This window comes from Oryctolagus cuniculus, chromosome 5, assembly GCF_051225735.1.
Source record: "Oryctolagus cuniculus isolate XC-2025 breed Fujian yellow rabbit chromosome 5, ASM5122573v1, whole genome shotgun sequence".
Taxonomy (NCBI): Eukaryota; Metazoa; Chordata; class Mammalia; order Lagomorpha; family Leporidae; genus Oryctolagus; species Oryctolagus cuniculus.
The window spans coordinates 19,488,718-19,504,215 of record NC_142871.1 but is presented as its reverse complement, the minus strand read 5'-3'; the positions used below and the strand labels follow the sequence as shown (position 1 = coordinate 19,504,215).

Below are 15,498 nucleotides of genomic sequence, written 5' to 3'. Positions count from 1 at the left end.
GAAGGGCATGGGGTGCAGAGTCAGGAGCCCTGGCCCCCTGCACCTGCCTGAGCCGGAGGGTGAGCATCTCCTTACAGCTGAGGCATTCCTGTAGCTCCCTCTTCCCTTCCAGGCCCCGTGGCTGGTGAAAGGGTGACCTTTGAGTCTTTATGGCAGACAGTAAAGAGTATGAATGAAATTTAAAAAAAAAAAAAAACATTTTAAATGTATTTATTTGAAAGGCAGAGAGAGAGAGATTGATTGATCTTTCATCTACTGGTCCACTCCCCAGATGGCAGAAATGACTGGGACTGGTCTGGACTGAAGCCAGGAGCCCAAAACTCCGTCCCTGACTCCCTCAGGTGCAAGGGCCCCAAGCACTTGGGCCATCCTCTGCTGCTTTCCCAGGCGCATTAGCAGGGAGCTGGATCAGAAGCAGAGCAGCTGGGACCCGAACTCTTACAGGAGGCTAGCACTGCAGGCAGTGGCTTAACCCTCTGCACCCCAGTGCTGGCCCCTGTATGAGCGAATTTTGCTTCTTGTTTCTTTCTCTGCAAAAGAGGAGGCATGTCTGTGTGACGAAAAACATCTTTGAAACCCAAAGGATAACAGGGTATGTCAAATTAAGAAATTATTTTACATAATAACTTGCCACTAAGCAAGCACTGTGTATCCCCAAATCATACTTACAAATGACATAAAAAAGAAGAAAGTGTTAACTGCGTATAAGACCCGCAGCCTTCCGCCGCCTCCTGCACACACACCCTCCCCAGCACAGCTGTTCAGCACTTTCTCTACGTCTGCATGGAGTGGCGAAGGCTGCTTTGGCAGCCCCAGCACCGTGCAGGAAAAGACCCAGACACAGCAAAACCCCTGAGTCAGAATCCAGCAGGAAGCAAACTAATGAAGAAGTTTATTTCCTGAGATTCCAGATTAAGAAGCCATAAAAGGAGTCCCTTCAAGTACAGTTTTTGCAGTAACATGTAGCATATGTCCTTCTTGGAGATCAGGTGGTCCCTGCCTTTCTTCTTGTTTTGCGTGGCATGAGTGAAGTTTCTGGACAGCCTATCCAGGCCAGAACGTGCAGTCTGTTCTCGGCGTTTCTGCCTGGGCACTGGGTACCCGTCACAGGCGTGCCAGGCTCAGTGTGCAGCAGTGAGCTAGGGGCTGGTTCTTGGGACCTGTCTGTGCCTTTCACAGTTGGGGTTTAGATAGGCTTCAGGGGAAAGGTGCGTTTGGCCTCCTTTCCTGCTGGAAACAGACAAGAGAATCATGCGATCACATACAAGCAGCTCCGGAAATGCATCGGAGGATGCGGAGAGGCTGGGGGGAGGCGTTAGGAGCCAGAGAGAGGGCTGCGCAGCCAGGCCCGGCACCGGAGATAGCCTTTAGCATCTCTGCCCTGCCAGTTTCTGTTTGCAGAGACATCACTGCGTGCACATTCCTAAGAGGTCATTATACTCCTTTGCAAATCAACAAGTGGAGAAGCCTGATGCTTCTGAAACACTGATTTGTTATTTTTTGGCCAGTGTCTAGTTTGGGAACTCAGGAGATTTTTAAAAACAAAATCCCACTCACTACGCTGAGATGAATAAGGAAGCTGCAGTGCCATCTGCTGGCAGCATGGGGAAAATGCATGCGCTGATTAGGTTGCAGGCAAACCTTAGAATTAATGATTTGAAATGTGTGATAAATTGAAGAAAGGAGAGAAAAATAATGTAGATGTTGGTAAGTCAGCACTTTAGAGAGGAAACAATAATACATTTTGTAGTCCCTGTGAGTTAGAAAGAACTGATCTTCTTCATTGTAAGTCCTGAAGCATTTTATGGTGTTAAGTGTTCCCATTCGGCTGGAAAGAAAGAAAAAGTAGTGGCTGGAAAGATGGAACTGAAAGGTTGATCTTTTGTGGACAGAGCTGGGATGATTTTATATCCACGGCGTCCCGATGCAGGAGAGGAAGCCGTGGGCTGGAGGAGGTTGCGTGGGTGTTGTCCCTTGCTGGCCTCAGCTGCTGTGGAATTCTTGGCCACTGTAACTTCTGTCAAATTGGGACTGGGATTAAACAATCAGTCACAGTCCTGACAACTCATTAAGGTTTATCATTTTAACTCAGCGTAGGACTGAAGGAAAGTGATGTGTCTTTAGACCATTTCCCACAGTTCACAGGGACCGGTACTGTGGCACAGTGAGTAAAGCCACTGCTTGCAGTGCTGGCATCATATATGGGCACCAGTTCTAGTCCCGGCTGCTCCTCTTCCTATCCAGCTCTCTGCTAAGGCCTGGGAACACAGTAGAAGATGACCCAGGTCCTTGGACACTTGTACCCACATGGAAGACCCAGAAGAACTTCCTGGCTCCTGGCTCCTGATAGGCCCAACTCTGGCCATTGTAGTCATTTGGGGAATGAACTGGTGGATGGAAGACCTCTCACTTTCTCCCCCTCTGTCCCTCTCTTCCTCTCTCTCTCTCCCTTTCTCTCTCTCTAACTCTGCTTTTCAAATAAATAATCTTTTTTTTTTTTTTTTTTTTTTTTTTTTTTTTACTTTATTAGGTAGCTAACTGGTTATATCCAGAGCTCGGGATATGGAACGTATTTGGACCTTAGCAGTTAGGGCAGGACATGGCCAGTCCTTAGCATGGGTATAAAACTGCACGGAGGGGTGCCCTTGCTTTGGGTGGTCACGTGCAGAGAATGAGCTCCAGCAACACCAAGCGACCGGAATCCGCTGTGCAAGGTGGCTCATGGTGGAGAGCGTGGCTTTGAGTCCAAAGGCTGCAGAGTAAAATTTAGTAAGAGAAAATTTAAGCATCCAAACTTAGCTAACATGGAGTTTCTCTTTTGGGGGTTTCTTGCCTTAACTCCCAGCCAGTAACCCTGCTCCGTTTTATTCTATCTGCACCTCCCCTGTGGCCTTGAGCCCAGACCTGCGCCTTCTTCCCCTCCCCCGCCCCCTCCCCTCTCCTCCCCTCTCCCTTTGCCTTCTCCCCTCCTTCCTCTTCCCCCTCCCTCCTTTTCCTCCTCCTTCCTTGTGCCTCTCTGTCCACACCCATCACCCTCCCTGACCAGTGAGTTCCATTTCTTCGCATTCATCCTTGTACTTGACGTGTGATTTCATTCCTTGCATTTTGGCTGCGTGCCGTAAGGTTGGAGGTGGCTACTGATGACAAGGCCTTACTAGTAAACATGTTTAGGCGTTTTTGCTTTTGCAGGGATGGGGGGAGGAGTGTGCAACACAGGACAGGAGCGACATTTGGGGATAAGTCGATTGCTAGGTGGATGGATTTCCCTGGCGTTTCCTGTGTTTGAAGGAGGGGAGCTTGCATTCAGACCCGGCCCCAGGCCTCTGCAGCAGCTCTTTGGCACCTGCTCTCCCCAGTGGGCAGTAGAGGTTTGCGTGCTGGCGACGCCCTCCTCTCAGACTTGCGGGCCTGGGCCTTCCCTTCCGGGGTGGTCCCCATAGGCTGCCGTACTACGGATGGTGGCTCTGCAAGAGAAGCCCCTGTCCACTCTCTCTGGTCCCTGGGGTGGTCTTTCTCACCTGCCAGGGAAGCGGAGGGTCACCGTGAAGGGACCTAGGTTTGCTGCTCTTCTTCCACTAGTTTCTCCAAGGTAACCCAGCCCCGCTCTCCCATCTTCAGTCTTCCCGAGCCCGCTCAGAGCCTGACACTTGCTCCATTGTCCGCCCCACCCCACTCCAGAAGCAGCTGTGAAGGTTCAGGTGTAAATCCCTTCTGTGTCCTTGCTTCTGGGATGCAGGTTCTGTCTTTGTGGTTTTCCTTGTCAGGAGCCCCAAGGGTACTGAACTTGCTCTCTGGTCCTTGGAACCAACCAGCTACAGACTTCACGCCAAAGCTCTACTCATTCCTTTTTTTTTAAATTATTTATTTATTTATTTATTTATTTTGAGACAGAAAGCTTTCATATGCTAGTTCACTCCCCAAATGTGTGCAACGGCCTGTCCAAAGAGGTGAGCTAAGAACTTTATCCAGGTCTTCCACGTGGGTGTCAGGAACCCAATTACTTGAGCCATCATCACTGGATCTGCTTTGGCAAGAAGGTAGAGTCAGGAATTGAACTCAGGGGCTCCATTACAGGACTCAGATATTTACTTATTTGAAAGAATTACAGAGAGGGAGACACACACACACACACACACACACACACACAGATCTTCTATCTGCTGGTTCACAATGACCAGGGCCAGGCTAAAGCCAGGAGCCTGGAGCTTCATCCTGGACTCCCACATGGGTGCAGGGGCCCAAGGACTTGGATCATCTTCCACTGCTTTCCCAGGCACATTAACGGGGAGCTGGATCAGAAGTGGAGCAACCAGGACTAGAACTGGCACCCATATGAGATGCTGATGTCACAGGTGGTTTTACCCACTATGCCACAGAGGCAGCTCCCAACTCAGACTTCTTAACTAGAATCTTAATTGCTAGGCTCAACGCCCAACTCTACTCTTTCCTTTTTAAGATAACCAATTTTAGCTTTCTTTGGTTTTCCTCCCTTCTTACTTTAAATTGGTATGTATCTATAATAGTTTCTGGACAGTTCAGTTGACCAGTATTGGGTTCACCTGTATCAGCCATCACAGACTGGAACCAGGGTATAGGGCAGAGCATGGGGCCAATCCCAGTGCCTAGACATGTACTGATGGACTTGGACACGTTTCTGAAAACATTGCATTCTTTGATGTCACTTTAAAATGTGGTGGAACTCACGTACAATCGCAGAGTTCTTGCTTGTCTTTGGCTTTGGAAGATTTAGCGAGGTGGACATTGTAGCGGTCAGCTTGCATCGAGGTTGGCTAGAGGAGCTCCAGGCTGGCTGCCCCTCAGAGTGGCGTGTTCACTCCTCTGTGACCTGGATCCCCCACCCCCGTGCCTCCTACCGCTGACCACTCAGATCCCCTGCTGGCCCACATGGCCTCTGTGGTGCCACGTTTATGGTTTCATGATTGTTTTCTTTACCATTTTCACTTATCCGGGAGGCTTTCCCCCATGGCAGTAACTGAACTTGTAGTTCCAAGTTCACGGCCATGAAAGGAGCGTCAGTGACCACCTGTTGAAGCCTGTCTTCTTCATGTAATACAGGCGGGACCCCAGAGTGCATCTTTAATAGATGTTGACAAATGGCAGCCGGTGGGTAGGAGAGGCTCATGGTAAAGAGCCTATGGACATTCCCTGGCTCTGTTAAGTGGAATTGATGCTGTGTCAGGCTGGGGAGGGGGATCTGCAGTTCTCTCGTGACCGCTGGGCTCCCTGATAATCTGATTTCGTTTTTCCTTCTTAGGCACCCTCTGCATAAATCCAACTCAGAAGACAGCTCTGTAGGTCAGTACTACTGGATTCTTGGATTTGCCGTTTAATTGTTTTCTTTTAATGCTTTATGGACAACATAAATGTGAGAACACAAAAGCCATCGAGACTCCTTCTGCCCAGAAATAAGCACTGTTCCTGTTCTGATGCTCAGAAACCCTGCCTACCCCTTTCTCTGTTGTGTGGGATTTTTAAAAAACATAATTGTGATCATAGTCTACATCCTATTGTGTATTTTTTTTTTTTACACACTGAATGCCAGGAGCATTTTCCCACATGATTGAGTGTTCCTTACAATACAATGTTTAAAGTCTGCACAGTATCCTACCATATCGGGTGTGCCCGCTTTAATTAACCAACCCCTGTGTGCTGAACATTTGGGTTGTCTCCCATTGTCTCTGCTGTAAAAATCCTGGAGTCTCTGTCCCCGATTGTGTCCCTGGGATAAATCCTTCAAAGGGGAATTTTTGCTTCAAGCACTATGCACAATTAAGGCATTATATATTTTATATGTTCTTGATTGCAAAATCTGTATTTGGTACAGCCGCAGCATTCCTGCTTAGGTCAGAAGGTGGGTGTGGAACAGCGATTTGGGGCACACAGTGCCCCATCCGACTGCTTGGATCTGAATCATAGCTCTCATCTCAAAGGTTATGTCCTTAGGCAAGCCTCTTGCCTCTTGACTCTTGCCCAAGCCTTTTCCCATCTGTGGAATGGGAACAATACTCCCTGGTGCAAGTATAAGTGAATATTAAATGAGACATGCCTTTAGATAGCCAAAGCCTGGCTATGGTAAAGGCTGTCATTTAAATTTGAGGCTGTGTCTCCATTCCAGAAACACGGAGAACAAGGCCTGGGGTCAAAGAAATACATTTTATTCCCAAACTACCCTAGAGGGAGATGTGATGAGTAATAAGTTATCAGTCTGCCCGAGCCCTTGATGGCTAGCAGTGGCTTGAGTGTGTAGCCCGAGGGTAGCAGGCACTATGAGACTTGTCGTTAGGATCCGAGGGCATCGGAAGTCTGAGGCTGGATGGCTCTGCTTTTGTTCCCATAGTCCTGGGCTTCTTACAACTTAAATGAGGGCATCCTGTTTTGACAGACAGCACCCTGGCTAGCCTGGCGCACCATGGCAGGGTTCCCACGTGTCTGCGCCATGCGGCGTGGCCTGGCACCACCCGTCTAGACTGTGGAAGCCCACGGCTCTGCTGGGCTGTGTTTGCAGTGGCCGTGGAGCTTCCAAGCAGACACCAGACAGCCACGAAGCTGCCACTTGAATGTCCCGCATCGGTGTGACGGCGGAGACCATTGCTGCTGCTTTTTATTTGTAAAGAATAAGAGACTGCTCTATCCATTCATTTTCCCTTTGCTTTTTAAAAAGAATTATATACGAGGGATGATCAAGACCCTACCAAGTATTAAAAATATCTAGCTATGGCAGGGAATTTATCTGTACTTGGAAGCCATCCAAAATAGTCTGGGAGGAATGAGAGGTTGGAGAGAGAGAGAGGAGAGAGAGAGGAGAGAGAGAGACAGAGTTGGGAGGTGTCACAGCAGGACTGCGGTCTGTTTTGTCATCGTGCCTGGGATAAGCTCTTGGTAGGTCCCAGGTAGCCTCAGTGCCAGAAGTGCGGGCATCGTGCCCCAGTCGTGCCATCACTAGAGCCCTGCAGAGGGTTCACCGTACAGAACCAGGGCGGGCCAACCCCAGGGACCCCTGGGACCTGCTGCGTTGACCAGCAGGCACAGGAAATGCCAACCATTCTGTTCTCTGCATTAAATCAGGAATAACAGAAATAAACTGAGGGCAGATCAACAATAACAACAGAAAAAAGTCAGCTTCCTCAGGATCCTATTTGTGGTGGAGTCGAGATAATTGTGGCCTAGACTGAAAGGGAATGATCCGCGAGCCAGGGCGGACTGAGGAGGACTGGTTAAACACACATCAAAGTGAACGCAGGCATGCATGTTCCGCTGGCCTTTTTGATGTTGCCTTACTTCTCATCCTAACCCTCCGCTACTAGGACATTTGCATTTCTTTTTAAACAACTTGAAGAGAAAAAAGTATCTTTTTTTGTGAAATGAAAGTATTCTTACAAGCTTTGAATTAGAAGAGGCTTCTTTTGTTATTAATGACTTTATTACTGTGTCTTTTTTTCCCTTCTTCTTTTGAAAGGAAAAGGAGACTGGAAGAAAAAAAATAAGTATTTCTGGCAGAACTTCCGAAAGAACCAGAAAGGAGTCATGAGACAGACTTCCAAAGGTAATGCAACACAGCCGGCACACAGTAGGTGCTTTTAGCTCCAAATGTTAGGGCGGCTGTGCCACTAAATTAAATAGGTGCTGCGAGTTGGAAGAGCTCATTGTGTGGGCCCGTAGAATGTTCCAGATTTCTGACAAGCCTGTCGTTACTTGGAGACTTGCGCCTGGTGATTTCCTTTCTTCTTACGGCTCTGATAGCAAAGAGCCAGCTTCCGTTTTCTCAGTCCTACCCACCTCAAAACCGCCTTCATTCCTACCTCGCCCAGAGCCAACCTGCTGGGGAAGACTTAGCATTTGTTAGCTTTAGACTTTCCCATCCGCCTGGAGCCTCTGCGTCCCCGTGACCCTGGGGTGCTCACCCCTGTCAGCAGGCTGCCGTCCCTGGAAACCCTCTAATGGCCCGACAGCGTGGGAGTCCAGTCTGCCGGGGCTGCTTTGTGCAGAGCCCCGCCCCCGTGTCGGCTGTGTCTTTGGTCGTTGTTTAGATAGTAAGTGAATGCGCCACCCCTTTGAGGCCCCGTTATGGAACTGATATTTCCCTGGTGTTGAGAGAGGAAAGCGGCCCCAGTCCACTTCCGGTCCCCCTGAAATGGTGATCCCTAGATAAAAGAGCCAGCGGCTTACCTGGGACACTGCGTGTTTTCCCGCCTCCAAATCAGAGCGCCTTGACCTTGTCAGGACGCTTCTCCCACTGTTCCTAACCCGCACAGCACACCCGGCGGCTGCGCACTTGGGGGCCTTGGCAGTACTCGGAGGTGTTGCTTTTCCGGGCTGTCTCACTTTGCAAAGGGTTCTTCTTAAACAGTCCCAGTGTTTCCTTTTGGTGCATGCCTGGGATCATCTGTGATTCAAAGAAGCCCGAGACTAAGAGGAAAAAGGTGGAGAGGGAAGGAGGAGGATGGCAGGTGGGCAGCTCAGGTGGCTCTTTTCAAGTCCCAGGGGCTCCCCCCTCCCTCTCTGCCATCAGCCCTGAATGGAACAACACACGCGCCCCTGCCCGTGACCCACCGTAAGTCTTCCCGTACACACGGACCAGTGTCAGAAAGAAGCAGAGTGGCATTTCTGGACTGATTGCAAAATGCAGATGAGACAGGGAAACCAGGCCATCATAAATTCCAAGGTAGACAGCCAGACCCTTGCCCTCTGTCCCTCTTCACCCAGGGCACCTGCAGCCGTGGCCGAGGTCCTGACAACCCCTCAGGCCAGTGAAGTGTCTCTGAGAAAGACAGCGCAGGGGAGGAAGCTGAGGGGCTAGGATGTGGCCTTATTTGCTCCTGGGAGTTACAGCCCAGGGTCACTGATGTCCTGTTCCACACACAACCAGTCCAAGTGTCTCCGATTGATTTTTCCTGTTCCCTACTGGGTCCCTGGTGGGGCTTCTCTGTTCCTCTGGTTCTGGCTGCTTTCAGTTCTGAGCTGGAAGCTGACTTCCATGCACAGTGTGGAAACCTGTGCCTCCCGTCTGATTTTCCTGATTTGCACTTAGTCCTTGGTGAGCAGTTAGCTCAGTAGCCTGCGCTAGGAGTAGAGGGTGTGGCCAGGCCGAAGACTCATTCAGAGACTTTGCTGTGTCCTTGCAATGCTTGCTGGGTCTAGGCAGGTGCTTAAGTTCCGTCTTAGCGGCGTCTGTCACTGAAGTGCATCATCTCAAGAGCTTTGGTGCACTGAGGGGATTGTGACATCCATGCATTCCTGGGGCCTGTTTCCCTATCAGAGGTGCTCCCAGGGAATTGTCCCACCTGTAGCAGGCAGTGTCCGGTGGCTCTGGTGCCGCGTTCCCAGGGGGCCTGGGTCAGCACTCTGCTTCGTTTCTCTGACTTCTGTTCCTATGATTCTTGGTCCTCCGTCTCCAGGTGAAGATGTCGGCTACGTTGCCAGTGAGATCACCATGAGCGACGAGGAGCGGATTCAGCTCATGATGATGGTCAAGGAGAAGATGATCACCATCGAGGAGGCCCTGGCCAGGGTAAGAGCACCGACCTTGCTGGTGTTCGTGAGTCACCTCTGGGGACACCACAGGGTGCAGAATATTCCATCAGAAGTGTGACTTCTGTGATATTTTCTAGTCAGCAGGTACCCACGTGGTCAGATAAAACATTTATTCCATTTTATTTACTTAATGCAAGCATTGTACTGTTGGAGGTGCAGCTTCCGTTTTTCAATGAACGAATGAATGAATGAATGAATGAGTGAATGAATGGATCAATGAATGGCAAGTGTGTTTGTGGACTGCATTAATGAGGGAAATGGCCTTCCAAAGGCCATTGCAAAATTCACAGATGAAAAGATGGATTAGAATGTAATCAATGGTCAAATATTTATTACAAACTCAAAATTGTGTTACGAGTAGCAACATCAGTTCTGTGTGATGTCCTCACATACTGAACTCGGGGAAGCCTGGAAGTGAAGCTTTGAATGTAGCACAGACATTTTCTTACTTTCTCATCCTAGTGAGCCCTGATTGTAGTTTATTGTTTCTTTTTCTCCTTGAGTTAAATTAGCCACTAACAGGAGCCTAGTTAACCTTTGCAGTACTGAATGGTACTTAGGATTGGGAGGCAGCAAATAATCGAGCAGTTTTCTTTTCCTTGTTGACAAATGAGCTGTTTGATCTTGGCTTTTTACTTTCTCCTGTGCAGGCAAGCTTTAAATAGTCAGGGTTAGAAAATAAGGAAAAATTCCAAATCACTCTAGGAATCATTGACTGAGTTGTAACTTTGCCTGCCTCAGTCTTTTTTGTGTGGCTGTAACATAATCCTGCAGGCTGGATAATTTATAAACAACATCAGTTTATTGGCTGCAGGCCAGCAAGTCTAAGGTCAGGGCGCTCCAGCAGGTTTGAGGTCCATCTGATGGAACTGTTCTTTTCTTCCACGAGGGCAGCTTGCATGCTGTGTCCTATGGCAGAGGGCAGAGGGCAGAGGGCTGAGAGGCCAAAGGATTCCAATCTCATGGCTTTCACAGTGGCCTTCATCCCACCGTGAGCCTGTCACCTCCTTCAGTCCCTCCCCCCAGCACTGCCACAAAGGCAGCCACATTTCCGTATGAATTTTGGAGGGGACAAACCATAGCAACTATTAAGCGGTACCTTTTGGATCTGAAACCTTGAAAGAGTGACAAGCATACTCAGTAGAGTTTAGTATAGCTGGCTGTAAAGAGCAGGGGTTTAAAAAACAGTTTACTTCGTTGTTGAGACAATGTTTCCGGAAAAGTACTTATACAGGATAGGGGAGGGACTAATTTTAGAAGATGGCCTGAGAGCCAAGTTGGCCTTGGGACACCCGTCTGTTCTTTCCTCTTGCTCTTCGAATTTGGAAGAGTGACAGCAGCCTTAGGCTGCAGAGCCTCCAGCAGACTTGAAGTAGTGGTGGTGGCAGGGATGGTGAGACTGGGCTCGCTGCAGACAAGCGAGCTGGCACTGGGCCAGGTGAGGGAGCAGGTAACAGGCAACAGCCTCTTGTCCATGCTGCTGGTGGTCTGGGCCCACGTCCTGAGCCTTCCCTGTGTTCTACCCACACCATCAACCCCCTGGCACAGCTGCCCACAGAGGCAGAAAGTCCAGCATATGTGTTCCCTCCAGTGCCAGTCTTTGGGTGTGCCACGGCACTGGGGGAAGTCCAGCTGGATTCCTAGAAATGCGCAGGAGAAATCTGGACTTGGATTTGGTTTGACCACGGCCAGATGTTCACATGTCTTCTGCAAAGTGATGCTGCTATACTGCACTTTATAGTAAAACCGAAGCATCGGGGGGCAGACATTGTGCCATAGCGGGCAGAGCTGCCTCACATATCGGACTGCCTGGGTCCAGTCCCAGCTACTCCTTGCTTCCAGTCCAGCTTCCTGCTAATGCGTCATGGAGGCAGTGGATGGTGACCTCAGTACAGGATCCCTGCCACACATGGGAGAGGCACAGGTGGAGTACTTGGCTCTTGGCTTCAGCCTGCCCCAGCCCTAGCTATCTCAAGCATGTGGGGCATGGCAGCAGATTATTGGCTTTTTACTTTGTCTTATGCAGGCGCGTTTTAAATAGTCAGGGTTAGAAACTGATGAAAAATTGAATGTGCATGGAAGATTGATGCCCCCTGCTCTGCCTTTCAAATAAATAAATAAGTAAATCTTAAAAAAAAATACATGAATGCAAAACATGCCTATAGTCTTCCAATAACACCTGTTACAAGTTCCAAATGATGTGCCTAGTGCAGTATTCTAAGAGTGCAAGAAGATAAGCCGGCGCCGTGGCTCAATAGGCTAATCCTCCACCTTGCGGCGCCGGCACACCGGGTTCTAGTCCCGGTTGGGGCGCTGGATTCTGTCCCGGTTGCCCCTCTTCCAGGCCAGCTCTCTGCTATGGCCAGGGAGTGCAGTGGAGGATGGCCCAGGTGCTTGGGCCCTGCACCCCATGGGAGACCAGGAAAAGCACCTGGCTCCTGGCTCCTGCCAGGATCAGCGCGGTGCGCCGGCTGCAGCGGCGGCCATTGGAGGGTGAACCAACGGCAAAAGGAAGACCTTTCTCTCTCTCTGTCTCTCTCTCTCACTGTCCACTCTGCCTGTCAAAAAAAAAAAAAAAAAAAAAGAGTGCAAGAAGATGTGAAAAGTGCTTTCCAAGGTGCATTAGCAGGGAGCCGGATCAGAAGTGGAGCAGCCGAGACTCACAGGGGATGTCAGTCGGCACCACAGGCAGCAACGGATTTACCCGGTATACCCCAATGCCAGCCCCTGTCTTTCTGATTTAGGCAACCATTGTCTGTGTGGAAAGGAAATCAGAAATCAGCCCAATGAGAAGGTGGCATGGTGGTACCCAGATTTGGGTGGCACTGTTAGCCACGCAGCCTGACTGTTGCCAGCTTGGCTGCCTTTGCTTAGTGTGAGATGAAGCCGTGGAGCTCAGTGAGAGATCACGAATATTGTGCATAAGAATGGCTGCTTGCACTTTTCAGCTCCTCAGCTTCCCATCCAGCTTCCCACTAATGCACTCCCTGGAAGGCAGCGGGTAATTTCTCAAGTACTTGGTTTCCTGCTGCCCATGTGAGAAACCCAGATGGTGTTCATGGCTCCTGGCCTCAGCCTGGCTCATGTGGCCATGTGGGGAGTGAACTGGTGATGGAAGATCTCTCTCTGTCTGACTCTCTGTCCCTCTGCTTTTCAAATAAAATGAAGATAACTAAATATTGTCGACAAGGCCATCCAAAAATGTAGAATGTCAGAAGAAATAGTTGGTGACATTCTCCAAACTCTACGAGACTTTACATACAGGGGCGAGTACCTTACAGGAGTTGATGGAGTGGCCACTCTGCTCCGGGCAGCATCCTCAAGTACTAAGTGCCTAAATAGCTAGAGGTAAAACATGGCAGGAAAAGGGTGTTTTAGAACAGAAAATAGGCTTGCGCCATGTCTCAATAGGCTAATCCTCCGTCTGCGGCGCTGGCACCCCAGGTTCTAGTCCCGGTTCAGGGGCAGGATTCTGTCCCGGTTGCTCCTCTTCCAGTCCAGCTCTCTGCTGTGGCCCGGGAGTGCAGTGGAGGATGGCCCAAGTGCTTGGGCCCTGCATCCGCATGGGAGACCAGGAGAAGTACCTGGCTCCTGGCTTCAGATCAGTGCAGCACACTGGCCGTAGCGGCCATTTGGGGGATGAACCAACAGAAAAGGAAGACCTTTCTATCTCTTTCTCTCAAAAAAAATAAAATAAAAAGAACAGAAAATAGTCTATGGAGATTATCTGCCTCTTTTAATTTGTGTCCAGTTCAAGGATCTCAATTTATTTGATTGCAATATAAAGGAGTCATGACACTGAGCCCTGTTGAAAGCCCACAGTAAGAATGTCCCAGACTCCTCAGCTAGGACAGCGGATGCTGTCCCTCTAGGGTATCAGGTAGGCCTGTCTCCCTCTGTCACTAAAAACTTTGGACTTGAGGGTAGAATTTCTGGGTTCGAATCCTGGCCAATAATTATACAACAGCCCATTATGAGAGTCTGTCCTTGTGCCATTGGAGCCGAATGTCATCATATTGGGGAACATTTTGCCTGTGTTCAAATCAAAACAGTTTGGTCCACAGTGCCCCATTGCTATGAACTGGATCTCATTGATTGTTATTTTCCCACTGTAAATCCTACAAGCATCATTCCCACTCCTCAAACTGGTTTTCCAATACAAATCAAGATCAAAGTGAAAAAGTAAGTCATAATGTCATACAAGTAAGTCGTAATGTATGACATGTCAGTGTACACTGAAGCACATGAAGACCACAGAGTTGACAGAACAGCTCCTGCTACACTGCCTTGGACGTGTGGGATTGTAAAAGACAGCTCCGAGTCATGTGTTTCATATTGCATTAACTCAACATCCCCATCCTACTTAGTGACAGTTCCAGCACTTTGTAATACTTTTATGATGGATGCTTACTGCATATGCTTTAGGGCAATTGAACTTGTTAAGTCAGAAAATTGTTTTCAGGGATCTGGGGAATTGGCAGATTGTGAACAACATGCTTTCCACGTACTAATTGTAAGAACATACCTAGCTCTTAGCTGGTGAGTTCATGGTATTCAAATCTTGTACTAGTTCTGCAAGGTAAAGAGTGCTGAGTTACAGATACTTGGAAGTTCTAGATTATTCGCTTGCCCAGAATATGTGTGTGTGTGTGTGTGTAGGCGTAGGTTGGGGGGTAGTATGGGATAAGCTCAGATTTAACATGGATAGAAACAAATACTATTAATTGTTTTGATAGTATGATACTTAGCAACAGTGATGCTATGTCACAGAAAAATGTGTGCTTTGAATTTTTAACTAGAAGCCATGTTTATCAGAAATTGAAAGCATGTTCTATGACCACAATTTAATAATCATATCTCCTTTAACATAATTATTAATACTGAAGACTACTTATATGATATAATTACTAAATATGTGTTTCTCCATCTGAGAAGTCTATGACTGGTTGCACAAGACCACTTCTGTGTGAAAAATGCAAATTAAAGTCCTTAGATTTTTGGCCGGCGCCGCAGCTCACTAGGCTAATCCTCCGCCTGCAGCACTGGCACAGCAGGTTCTAGTCCCGGTCGGGGCGCCGGATTCTGTCCCAGTTGCCCCTCTTCCAGACCAGCTCTCTGCTATGGCCTGGGAGTGCAGTGGAGAATGGCCCAAGTGCTTGGGCCCTGCACCCGCGTGGGAGACCAGGATAAGCACCTGGCTCCTGGCTTTGGATCAGTGTGATGTGAGGCCGCAGCGTACCGGCTGCGGCGGCCATTGGAGGGTGAACCAATAGCAAAGGAAGACCTTTCTCTCTGTCTCTCTCTCTCTCACTGTCCACTCTGCCTGTCAAAGAATTAAAAAAAAAAAAAGTCCTTAGTTTTTTTTTAAAGCACTTAATTGTTTTTTACTGAATGTCACCAGTGCTTTAGCTTTGGCCTTGAACTTTTCTTAATGCCACTTGTCTTTTTTTTTTTTTTTTTAACTTTTATTTAATGAATATAGATTTGCAAAGTACAGCTTATGGACTACATTGGCTTCCCTCACCCCCCCATGACTTTCCTCCCACTCGCAACCCTCCCCTTTCCCGCTCTCTCCCTTTCCATGTCTTTTTTTTTTTTTTTTAAAGATTTATTTTAGTTATTTGAAAGGCAGCATTAGAGAGAGAGGGAGAGAGACAGAGAGATCTTCTATCCACTGGTTCACTCCCCAAATGGCCACAATGACCAAGGCTGGGCCAGTCTGAACCCAGGGACCACGTGCAGGGGCCAAGCGCTTGGACCATTTTCTACTGCTTTCCCAGGCACATTAACAGGGAGCTGGATCAGAAGTGGAGCAGCTGGGACTTGAACTGGTGTCCATATGGGACACTGGCGTCACAGGCAGCAGTGGTCCCAGTGTCACTGGTCTTCTATCAGGTTCCTGAGAAGCAGCGCCCAAGACAGGGATTCTTGTTGAAGGAAGGCTTT

The 15,498-nt window shown here is 48.8% G+C and overlaps 1 protein-coding gene across 6 annotated transcripts in view; it reads left to right on the top strand.

Annotated features, from left to right (window-relative positions):
• Positions 1-15,498, top strand: part of SASH1 (SAM and SH3 domain containing 1) — a 324,812-nt gene that overhangs the window by 244,116 nt on the left and 65,198 nt on the right. For all 6 annotated transcript variants that reach the window (XM_051855276.3, XM_051855275.3, XM_070073463.2 and 3 more), the window contains 3 exons: positions 5,276-5,316; positions 7,478-7,564; positions 9,417-9,529. In XM_051855276.3, coding sequence (XP_051711236.3) covers positions 5,276-5,316; positions 7,478-7,564; positions 9,417-9,529 — 241 coding nt within the window. The remainder of the gene's footprint in view (positions 1-5,275; positions 5,317-7,477; positions 7,565-9,416; positions 9,530-15,498) is intronic.